Below are 12,981 nucleotides of genomic sequence, written 5' to 3' on the forward strand. Positions count from 1 at the left end.
CGTTGAAAAATTATGGTTATAACGAACATTTTAATTTAATATACACAAAATATTTATTAATAGTTAAATTCCTTTTAATATTCTGTATATATATATATATATATATATATATATATATATATATATATATATATATATATATATAAATGTGTGTGTGTGTGTGTGTGTGGAAGAAAAAAACGTGTGTGCGTGTACTCCACGCGCGACAGAAGTGAACCTTTTTGTATATTAGGTAAATATAGAGATAAATTATTTACAATTTCAATCATACTATTCACACAAAAATGAGTTATACTTATAAAGTTAACTAAACTAATCAATAATTCTAATTCAAACGAATAAATAAACTGTAGATATTTTTAATAAAATAAAATAAATATGGTAGCGACAATCGTTAGGCGTTATGAAAACTGAGTAGACAAACACAAGCAGCGTTACTAGAATTCCGTAGCATCGCTGCTGGCTGCGTCATTTCAACCTCTCCCCTGCCGACTTCCCTTACGGCCGTTACAACTAGCATACAGCATGCTACACTACGTACCTTTTTCCCATTCGACCTCTAACGCATGCGTTGGAGTGGCGTCGCCGCTGACGCACTCTCCTCCTCAACCGGTTCTCCCACCACGTACCTAACTATTTCCCTCATGCGATCGGAATTTTAGTAACGCTCGAAAATTATAGCCCCCTCAGCAAAGAAGTTTCACTTCAATAATAAAATTTTTTTATGAAGAACCTCTTCAAAAACTACATTGCGTGTTCATTGTCTCTGGCCATTCAATACAGTAGTCTTTCTTGCTGTGGATTCGATCAGTATACACCAGGATGGCAACCATATGGCAATACGAATCGTATAAAGTTGCTCATCTGAATAGAGTTCGCAACAACATTAGCATGCTACTATTAAAGTGTGTGCCTTAACATTTATTTGCGATCAATTTAATCTTATAATTAGCGCTGGAAAACCGACACAACAGTAGTTGGTAGATTCATATTTGCAAGTGGAGGCCAACAACTTCAGAATTATATCAAAAAGACTTACGCGGCCAAAACGTGGCAAACTAAGCCCCGGCTCGCTACTTTGTCACAGGAAAATGCTGAAACTATCGGCCCACGGACTCGGCAGCGATGCTAGGAGGAACAAGTCAGCAAAGAGCAATGAAAATGTCACAGTGTAAGCGATTGAAAAATTAATTCATACAGCTTTACAGTTTTTTTTGTGTGCATGTATATATATATATATATATATATATATATATATATATATATATATATATATATATATATAATTAGTCACATGAGGGCACATGCGTAGGGACGGATCATGGTCCACTCACGTATCTCATTGAAGTAGAAGGGGAACTCGCCCGGTATGGAGCAGTTGAGGCGCGCCTTGAGGTACGTGGCCCAGTTCTGGCTGAGGATGTTCTTGCCGCCGGTGTCCTTCTTGCAGACTCGCGCCACGCGCGAGAACACGCTCTTGCCGCAGTTGATGTACTCGACGGCCGTCTCGCGGAAGAAGAAGAACACGTACTGGTCGATCTCGTACGAGCCCACGAAGTTCGGCTCTGGAACAAGCGCACAGCGCGCCGGTTGGCGGAGCCCCCACAGGCGTGGCTAGTCACACCTTCACCAAGCCTCGTCTGCCTATTGGTGCCACATAACCTATAAGGGATGTGCTAAACAAACCCTCGAAACTCACAATACCTTTGGTTTTCCGAACTATCTGATATTCGATGGAAAAAGATTTTAAGATATACAATGGAGAAAATGTAGTAAATTCACAAATATAATCTTACATTTGTGAAGCCCTAAGTTCTTGAAAAGAACGTAAAAAGGGTTAAATGTTTCGAAACCATAGTTAACATATTTTATTTCTTGTATGTTATTTTATTTTTTACCCCGAAGACCTACTTCGAATTCAAGGCAATCTTTGTGATTCGCATTCGAGATTTATATGTATATACACATATATGACCCTTTACAATAAAACAAATAAAAATAATTGTATCAATATAACCAAAACAGCAACGTACGGAATCTACGAGATCTGTAAATCGCAAGAGGGCCTTTGGTGTCACATGCCAGACCTAATGGGTGTCCTGTGAATACCCGACACACTTCTTGGTCATGCCCATGTGCTCAGCTAGAGGTACTCTCTTCGAGAGAGCCTTTTTTTTTAAAAAAGTGGTGCAAGTAACATTCGGACATTTGCAGCTGAATATTGCGACGTAAGATACAACACAAACGAAGATCTATGTAGCACCAGATTAGCTATTAGCGTTAACAGTATTTTGTTACCAAATGTATAAGAATGTTCATCTGGCAGTGTCAGAATGTTCCTGCAGCACTTATAAAAAAATCTTTCGCTTGTATTGGGCAGACTGAACACGAGTGACGTCAAAAAAAAAATTATTGTTCTTCGAAGTCACACAATCAGACTGCTGGATAGCATGAACAAGTACAGTAACTTAAAAATACTCCTACTTAAATTTCCTTGGAAAAAAAAAACAGTAACGTGTTAAATTCTGGCATTACTAGACATGGGTACGAATCACCTACAGGGTGTACAGTCTGATCTCTAAACGTGTCACAGAAGTCACAGAAGTAGAGAAATGTTCCACCCGGCAGAAACACAAAGCCGCTTCCTTCGCGCTCGCTCGGCAAGGAAGTCACGTTCGTCAGAAACTCTTTTTATATATACTTATAACTAGGGACAGGAACTTTTCGGTGAGTAAAATTAGTGAAAAGCGGTGAGGAAAAAAAAGCGGCAAAATGTATCTACGCGTACCTTTTTTAAGAAAAAATTAAATGAACTCAGTAATGAATAGTCAAAATTTTTATAACTAATATTTAGAAGTGAAAAACCCTTCAAACTTAAAAGTAGCTACTCTTCCAGAATGTCAAAACTTTTGGGTTTAGAGGGAAGGTTTGTCAATAAAATATATTCCTAACTCAGGTGGTATGCTAGGCCAAAAAGTTAGGTTTCTTTAGTTTTAGGTTTGGTTGGTTTAGGTGAGTCTTATTTTATATTTGGTAAGTTTATCTTAGGTTAGTTTTAAAATGCCCATTTCCAACTAGCTTAAATTGGGTTTGGTTTTGAGAGCTTCTAAATTTAAGCCACTCCATGATTACAGATATTGATGTAGGCATATATACAAAACTTCAACATATTTCTTCATCCAGCTTAAAATACTAGGGTCCTGAAGTTTATGAAGTGGGATGTTCGCTTTGAGGAACACCTCAGTGGTCTCCATAGCAAAACGATGCGCTTCAGTTTTCCTTTTTTTTTTTTTTTGCTTGCTGCGCACAAACACCGCTAGTATGCTGCAGTGCTACAGTAGCGGGGGAAGAAATGCGTGACTTTTTGTGCTTTTCACTGCTTATGTGCTTAACAATTGAGGGGTTGTTACCACAATGCCGAAATACCACAACGCCAAACGTACAATAACGCCGAATGTCAAAATTGACCACAACACCGACAGCTAGAAAACTGCTGTGTACCATAACGCTGAAATAACAACTGAATGAATTTGTGTGTTTCTTAAATGTACCTTAACGCCGAAATACCATAATAAAACCTAGCGTAATATAACCTAACCATACTTAACCTAGCCTATCCTAACATAACCTAGTCAAACCTAACCTAATCTAACCTTTGTGGAAGTCCTGGAATGACATTTTTCGTCTTTTATGTATTTCGGCGTTGTGGTACACAGCAGTTTTCTAGCGTGCCGGCGTTGTGGTCAATTTGGCATTGTAGTATTTCGGCGTTGTGGTGCGTCCCCCAATTGAGTCTCTACGGTCCCAATTGACTCTGCAATTACAGTATTTACAAAATAAAACTGCCTTATCTGTCGAATAGAGACCATCAGAAGAACATTCTTAGGCCCTATCTAGTGTGTTTATGTCATACTTCGTTCAGTTACCGCAACGAATAGCCACCTAGAGGTGGGTCGAAAAGTATCAACCTGATACTTTTTCACTGATACGCGCCTGTATCAGGAACGGCAAACGAGTACACTTGAAAAGTATCAGAGACTTTAGTATCAGTTCAGAATTCACCTGGAACAACACCACGGCCAATGAGCGCAGTACCCGATCGCAGATGAGGGTCACTTGGGCGGAGCTTGTGAAAGGGGGGGGGGAGCAGGAACGACGAATAAGGGATAAAGAAGGGAAAGAATGTAGGGGAGGAAGAGCAGGGGAAGGCGTTGAAGCCTTGAAGGAGAGGCGCAAAGCGATATTGTTACAAGCAGGGCTGCCACTCATGGGTTTTTCCACCCAGATCTGGGTTTTTCCAATGGTGTTTGGGTTTCTGGGTTTTTAAATAATGAATTCCAACAATTCTAGGTTTTTTATAATTTTAATTATTTTTATACCTAAAACAATAATAAAGGTAGTAGCTACTGTATCTGTTGCAATATCTGTTTGATAAATGCAAACAAGTCTATGTGTTTCACACACAAAAATACATATAAACACAAAACTAGTTTTCAAGAAGCTAAGTCGAATATTAAATTAGACACATTCTTCAAAGAGGCTTGCAGAACACAAAACCAATGCAACAATTAACCTTCAAACCAATCTCGTAGAATCAGACTCTGAATAAAGACTAACGTACATGATGCAGTTTTATAAAAACATTTACCGGTTTAAAGAATGCAGTGATGGTGTTTGTTTTGTCATGTATATATTTGTAGGTTTTTTTATGATATGTGCTGGTCCAAGAATTACTTATACAGCCATTTTGCTGCAGTGTAATTTTCTTGTATTGGTTGTATTTAACCGTTTTCAGTCTTGTAAGGTAATTAATTGTTTTATATTAAAACCAGTTATGTTTATATTTTTGAATTAGTACGCAAACATTTTCAACGATAGCATTTTAGACGCATCTGGGTTTTTTACCCATGTGTCTGGGTTTTTTTTATAGGTTATCTAGGTTTTTCATGAATATCAGAGTGGCAGCCCTGGTTACAAGTCGTTTTGTTTATTGTCCTACTTCAAAGTACGCTCAGTGCGCAGTGCGTGCACCGTCTCGTTCAATAATAAAACTAATGAAATTTTAATATTAAAAAGTACATTAATAGAAGATATAATATTTATATTTGTGCACCTAACAGCTATGAAAATGCAAATAAATTCTCAGTTGACACTAATAACAGATGTAATCAACATATGGACTTTTTTTTTTTCGATAACAATTAGTAACTAGTGTTTTTATACATTAAAAATTCACGATTTTATCAAAAATAAAAAAACAGATAGGTACATTAGTGAGCATACTATATCAATGTTTACGTTTCAAATGTTTCTTCAGATTAGTCGATGATTTATAACTCAGTTTTTGTTTACACAAATTACAATTAGCAAACTCATTATTTTCCGTGAAAAAATTCCACACAAATGAAGTCTTTTTCGTGCACTTATCCATTCCTTATTTCACTATAAAAATACTAACTACAAAGCATGACAGCCCGCAACATGGTGATACACGGCCAGGACGAACTGCAGTGAATGTTGAACTGATTGATACTGGTTGTATCAGGCGGGCATGAGAGTATCAGAGGTAGAGAATTACCAGGCGTGATAAATAATGTATCAGATTCTCCTTCCGGTCGCACGGTCTGCGTACGCGGAGCTTTGTTTCCTCCTGGGACCGTCTGATACAGAAGTATCAGAGACTTGTAACATGGTACAATGCTGTATCAGTATCAGGATGGGACAGATAACGAAAATTGCTGTAACAACCCACCTCTATAAGCCACCTAACAATAATAAATGCACGCATGTGCAGTAACCTAACAACCGATGAAAAAAAATCACATACATCCATCAATTTGTTTGTTGCAGTTTAAAATTGCCTAAAGTATTTTATGGTTAAGTAAATTATGAAGAAAAAACACTTGTAATTTTCGTTGATATCAAAATTTACGCGTTCTGAACGCGGTATCGTTTTTATCTACCGAACACGCTTGATTGTATGATTAAACAACAATCGATTGTTCGTAAACGTTCATGTTCTTTCTCGCATTCTCGTACTGCTACGTTGGTAACACGTTTATTGAGAAACGCGTTTTGTTTTGATAACTTCATGGCACGAGAAACAAATGTTGAAGCTTGTAATGTTAAAATGCAAAATATAAACGGTCCTGGATTACCGTCATCTGTGGTCGTTAACCTCGCCGTGATTTATTGCCACAGAATTTGGTTTTTGTGGTTATGGTTGGAGAAAATAAATTGTTTACCTTGGCTGTATCCGAATACTGGCCTAATGGATCCCTTAGCTAAGGGATCCACTAAAAGTGCATCGTAGTGGACGCGGCCATCTTTGTGTTGAATCCGAATTCTCACAAGGGATGCCGATGCATCCCTTCACGCATCCACTAATTCGAGATTTCTAGGGATGCGACACTCGCATCCACTAACGCGTCCCTACATCCATTAGCTTCGGAATCGGGTTTTATTTTGTTTGTGTATAATATTACTTCAGATTTTCAGCATAATATTTGTTTAAAACATTATAAGCGAAAGTGATAACTTAAACAGAGACAAATGAAGACGTTAATAAATATAATAAAAATATGAATTTAAACTTAAAGGATAATTCAAAACTCATAAGTATTTTTAAAGTTTACAATTTATAAAATGTATTTTATTTGGATCGCTAACATCTATAACATACACGTTACATTATTTTTTAATTGGTAGGTATTTATTATTTACGTTTTGCTGAATATTCGTAGATATTCCTACACAAAATGGCTGCGTGAACATTAGTACGACTGACAGTCAACAGGTGGTGCTAGTAGTAAAAGTATTCGGATACTATCCATCCATTAGAAATGCGTCCTCTACATTGTGGCTGCATTTTGCTAAGGGATGTAGGGATGTGTGTGCTAAGGACGCATCCCTATGTATTCGGATACAGCCCTTGTTTTGCCTAGTAATGTTGCCGGCACGGTGAAATGTATTTTTATATAGTGTTTTATTTTTTATTGGTGCGCTGGTGTTACGAACGGAAGATGAATTATATCTAAATTATATGTGTTTGTGGCAATTTAAGCTTCAAATAACGAAATTTTGACCAATTTCGCGACGCAACAGTGGAAAATCGCAAAATTCGCATTTTCGTAAAAAAAAAAAGGCCAAATTCGCGAAATAACGACGGTGATTCGCGATCGCGAAAAGTACCTGTCCCTACGTATAACTTATAATTCTGCTCCGGCCGCCGGTTTCATACTCGAAGTCTTTCAGTCGAATGAAATCATTTTCTTTTTTTTTTTTTGTCACTATGCTACGACTTGCGAAGTTCAGGGGCTAGAGGGCTTGAGGAACGAAAAGGTCCCCTTCCCCACCCACCCCAAAACAACAAATGCACGACTGGTGGAGGGGAATAAAAAAGGAGGGGCGTCACCACAAAGCGCGGAATAGCCCCTGGCCTTCGTCCTCAACCGCCGGGCTGCATAATTCACGCCACCTTCGAAACCAGGGGTGTAGGGGGAGTGACGGTTGTGACAATTTGCATAATCGTCGACAGGCCGCGGGAGATGCAGGCGCCCGAAAAAAGTCATAATCGGGAGGGGGAAGGGAAGGGGGAAAGGCATGGGAAAAAAATTTCCCGAGGGGGCGTGGCGTTACGAAGTGACATCGAATTCTAGAAATCCCGCCGACGCGCTGGATATTAAATCAAGGTCCCAGATTTCAGTTTTATTGTCTTCGGGAAGAATGAAGACCAATTTGCTATAGCAAATTCCGCCCCTTGGTCCTGATGAAGACCTAGTCCTCCCCTATTTTTTTCTCTCAAAAAACTTTTTTGCTTTCTATAATTTTTTTTTCCTCCATCGCTACCGTTTCGACTGACTCAGTTGTTCCCATCTAACTCATGATCGCCAGTATTGCCAACTTTCACCCGAACCAGAAACCCCCTCCCCTAAATATTTTTTTCTTTCTTTTTTGTATTCCATTAAAAGTCGGGTCGAAATTGTCTCCTCCGCGCTCCGCCTGCAGAATGAGATGAACTCTTCTTCATTCAATTTGATTGGTACGAAGGAGCAGTGAAGGAGGAAGTGTGGGGAGGGGTTTGGGAGACAAAAAGGAGAAAATCAGAGGAAAATTTAATTCATGGCGTCCGTGATTTTCGCTCGGTGTTCGCTCGGGTCGGTGGCATGGGAGCGGAAAGGCACGCACAGCTCTGATTCGCCGGAAGCAGAAGCAGACATGCCTGAGAGGACCGCGGACTAGGTCTCTGCCTCCCGGAGAACTCACAGGCGGCGGCGTCGGTCCTCAATTGGCTCTTGGCACGACAGACTATTTCTTCCTAACCTAACCACGGCAGGGATTACAAAACACAAAAATAAGGGTTTAGGTGTGGAATGTGCTACATCTGTGCCCCAAACGTATTCCTGGTGCACAAAACCGCTTCCAAACCCTTTCATAGGTCACGGCCAGTCCCTTATTTTTAGAGGAACGAATTTTGGTGTCCTATCCGTGACCGATATGTTGCCCAAATTCCGCGCTTAACTTTATGATAGCGAAACTATCCTGAAATACATTCTGTATATTTAAATAGCATAATAATAAATAATTGTAACTTAAAAAATTCCTTCCGGCGTTGGTATATTTCAAAGTACCGGTTTTTTCTATAAATATTTTGGAAACTTCTATAAATTTCGGGAACATATTAAGAATTTAATGTACATAACATTTAAATTTTCCATGGAGCGAAAATGTTGTTTTTTAACTCAATGTATCCAGCATTGAATAGCTTAGAATGAATTAAATTTTATGCCAACTAAGTTAGTTATTCAATTTTTTTGACCTCTTAACACTTTTCTTATCTCTTGCATTAATAACTTGGTTGCGAAAAATTTGTTTTTCAACCAAGTTTTAAGATAATATTAAGTATGTTAAAAATAAATTAGAACAAATTTGATACCAAGGAAGTTTGCATTTTTTTTTATTTCAACCACTTTTTTTTTGCAGTAATAATTCGTTTCATCAAAAAAAATTTCAGCCAAAGTTTTAGATAAAGTTTAGGATTCATACAATTAACGGATTTGGTAGTGTATATTAAAAAAGTATGAATTTTTGCTTTTGCTTTCAAACCTTGTTATTTCCACCTTTTGCAGTAATGGTTGGTTACATAAACATTTATTTTAACAAAAATTTTAGACAATATTTAGACAGTTAAATAAAAACAAGAATGGATTCGATAGTGTACATGGTAGAGAATTTTTTTTTTTTATTTTCTTATTCCAACTCCATGTTTTTCAAGCCCTTGCAATAAAGGTTTGTACTATCAAAAACAGTTTCAGACAAAAGTTTTGGATCAAAATCATAAGATTCACAAACAATTTGAACGGATTTGATAGTGTGCTCACTAAGGGAGTTATGAATTTCTTTTTGTATTTTAATGCCTCTTTATCCTCCATTTACAATGGTTGGTTGTATCAGAATATCATAAATTGTTTCAGACAAAAGTTTTAAATAATATTTATAGGGCTTACAAACAATTAGATATGATTTTATAGTGTGACTACTAAGGGAGTTCTGAATTTTTTGTCATTTAACCCATATTTATTCCATTCCTCTAAATGTATAACTGTATGAATTATAACAATATTACCAATGCACCAGTCTAACCATCATTCGAAAACGATATTCTGACATGTATCTCAGAAACGTCGCGTCCATGAATTTTGTCGCTGTATCACACTTGCGTCGGACGTTAGTTTCTAGGTTACTATTAAATTCGAGTCGCGACCGTCGCTCTATCGTGATTACAGTATCACACTACATTGTTTTGTTTCCTTATAATTTGTATTTTATTCTTGTAGCACAAATGTTGTACCTTCAGCGTTAGTTTCAAAAGTAACACTGGAAGATGCTTTAATATAATATTTTAATATTTGCTACTTTGTCGGTTCAGTTTCACTGAGGTACTGATTATGTTGCACCCCTCATTGGAAATCTAGAATGGTACAATGTCCTTCTGTACGCCTCCTCCCCCTTCCCTGGTCACGGCGAAGCTATCAGGGCGTAGACGTGAAGCCACTCTCTTGGAGGTGGCATCTACGCGATTGTCGTTGAAGATGCTTCCTGATAAACGTCTATAAAGCAGGGGTCTCATGAGAAAAATATTTAATTTTTCAGTCAAAAATCAGCAAATCACGAGCACACGTGGCTGGTGGAAGATTGATAACTTCCTTAAGGCTCCGCCTAACCGAGCACTCATACGGTGTGCAGATATTCACAAGATATTCAACTGTATTTTTAGAAGAATCAAAATAGCTATAACGCATGTTTTCATAATATTTTAGGCATGAAACATACTTTAGAGATTCTCGAAAACATTCAAGAGATTTCCATTACGTCTTTATTTTAATTCCCCCGCTATATAATTTTATGGTTACTGTTAAAATATAATAGTTGCCCTATGCACGACGAAGAGACTGCGCGCCAGTCCACATCCTTGCTCCTAGAGGCGATACCGTGCTAGAAGCACCAGCGAGCGTCGCAATTATCATCCCGCATCACCGCCACCAATACACCTCTGTCTAGGCAGGCCCCTTAATATAGACAAATAGCTCACATTCACATGTGTGAAACAACTCAACCCCGAGTGCAACTGAGTGACGTGTGAATTACAAAGTTATCTCACCGGCTATAGAAATCATATAAAACCTGGAATTAGCAGGGAAATGTATTAGGGCTCCGAAAAAAAAGCTGTGAACGTAAAACAATTTGCAGCTGGGAGTTAGCTACATATTAGACCTCTGAAACGTTCAAATTATTATTTCGTATTTCAAACTCAAACCTGAAAAAGTCTTGACTTCAGGGACTTCAGGGAATTTAAATGAAATTTTCATAATACTATCGCTGTCCCAGTAACTGTGCCATTCATTTTGTGCTTGGGTTCAGTCTACGTTTGTCGCAATCCTGGTGCAAGTATTTCTGAAAAGATATGCTTTTTTTTTTTTTGCGTGTGGAGAAACCGCAAGAACGTTGTGAGTGTGGCAATGTTGAGAAGTAGAGAAAAAAAAGTTTATATTGGTTATTTTTTTATGGGAATATGACTTGTTTTAGCCAGTGAAAGATTGTAAAAGTCCAGGAGAATTCAGGGAATTATGTTGGTGGGTTTCGCTGGACACATTGACTCACTCCTACTCTTGCAGCGATAAGGGAGAGGGAGCTGTCAGCTAGGGGCAGCGAATATAGCGGCGACCACAAATCACTACACGCTGTTATTGCGCCCTCCACAGATGCAAAGATATCGTGGTCGAGAAATAGTTACTAGCCCATGGAAACACATTACACTATCTTCACAAACGGTTGAGATCAGGCAATAAACTCGAGTTACGACCACAATCTTCAACACCAACCGCTACGTCTCTATCGATGGTGGAAGACCAAACCCCTCCAGTTTGTTGAACAAGTTTGTGTGCACTGTGTTGATTGGCTTAGCTGTGCCATGCCATGCAGGTGCTTGAAGCTTATTTTGCGCCTATAATTTTGTGCTTACTCATGATTTAAAATAAATCCATAATAAACTCACAATGATTCTTCAATAAAAGTGTTTATCAATTTAATAAGTTTTAATTTAATGTTTTTTAAACTCCTAAAGACCCATTTAATTCGAACCTAGTACGAACTAACAGCATGCAATCATGTGGTTGGTAGGTATACAGTTTTGAAAGAACTGTTCGTATGTAGCCTTTATAGGTTTGTGTATCATCCATGCATCTATAAAATTAGTTTTTTCTTAATCAAAACTTTAGATTTTTATGTTTTTATGGAAAAAAACACGTTCTATGAATTAACAATAAGAAGTAATGAATTGAAAAATGTATACGCGAGTTCATGCACTCAATGCAAACACTGAGATATAAAGTGGCCTTTAATTTTCTCAAAACTATTAAATAAACAATTACTGAATTGGTACAACGATTAATAAACAATAACCAATGGTTAAGTTATGAATTCATCAAAAATCATGAGTACACACCTAATAAACATAACATTGAGGCCATTAAAAATTGTTATGAATCGTCTTATATTAGCAACATCTTAAGTCTGGAACCTTTTTTCTGTAACCCAACCCTTAGGGCTAGGGGCGGATAAAGTTTAATGATTAACTCATGGGAGTAAATGGTTATGTTATCTTAATCGGCGTTTACACTAATATCACAGCACAGAACCTAATAACCTGCGCAAGGCCAATGACAGGCTCTTAACCATGTCATTCTTATAAGCACATTGTAGTAACGTTTTGAGAATTATTGTTGCAATGAATATAAAATTCATTTCCTCTAAGCTATTCTTAATTTTATACTGGTTACTTTTTATTTAGGCCAAAAAAGCCAATATGTTCCGAAGTTCGTCGGCCGCCATCTTTCTCGCCAACATGCACTATGTAAATATCACTTATGTACTACAATAAAATTCCACCAATGGCATTTTGGCTGCACGGAATACGTGATAATATTTTATCGGTTCTTTTGGAATATTCGAGAACATTAAGTTTGTATAATGTTCTGTAATTTTCTATAATATTCCATAAGTGTACAGAATGTTCCATAAGTTTACAGAATGTTCCATAAGTTTACAGAATGTTCCACAAGGATATATAAACTTGGAAATCTACCTGCGCCTGTAGGCCAAGCCTAAATGGATTTTTTTTTTTTCACTGTGTAGACCTCAGACAGTTCAGCAGAATACAGGATGCCAGTACGAGGCAAATGGCCAAAAACATGACCCCTAGAGAGTTCTCGGGCCTTAACTAATAACTACTAACACGTGATATTTGTTATTAACATGTTTGGCACGTTGTCCCCTGAAAAAAAAACCACTTCGTTCAAAAGATAACGCAATCTGTTTGCTCCGTTCATGCATATTTCAGGAAATTTAGCCAGAATAAATAGCTTTAACCTCTCGTCGGCATCCACGGTCAGGATGAAATAAGATGGGAACACTGACGTATTG

At 37.7% G+C, this 12,981-nt stretch overlaps 1 protein-coding gene across 1 annotated transcript in view; it reads right to left on the reverse strand.

Moving 5' to 3' along the window:
- Positions 1 to 12,981, reverse strand: part of LOC134527146 (semaphorin-2A) — a 666,670-nt gene that overhangs the window by 33,720 nt on the left and 619,969 nt on the right. The window contains exon 6 of the mRNA XM_063359535.1: positions 1,335 to 1,565. Within this exon, the coding sequence (XP_063215605.1) occupies positions 1,335 to 1,565 (231 nt within the window). The remainder of the gene's footprint in view (positions 1 to 1,334; positions 1,566 to 12,981) is intronic.

Source organism: Bacillus rossius, chromosome 1 (genome assembly GCF_032445375.1).
Source record: "Bacillus rossius redtenbacheri isolate Brsri chromosome 1, Brsri_v3, whole genome shotgun sequence".
In the NCBI taxonomy this organism is placed as follows: Eukaryota; Metazoa; Arthropoda; class Insecta; order Phasmatodea; family Bacillidae; genus Bacillus; species Bacillus rossius.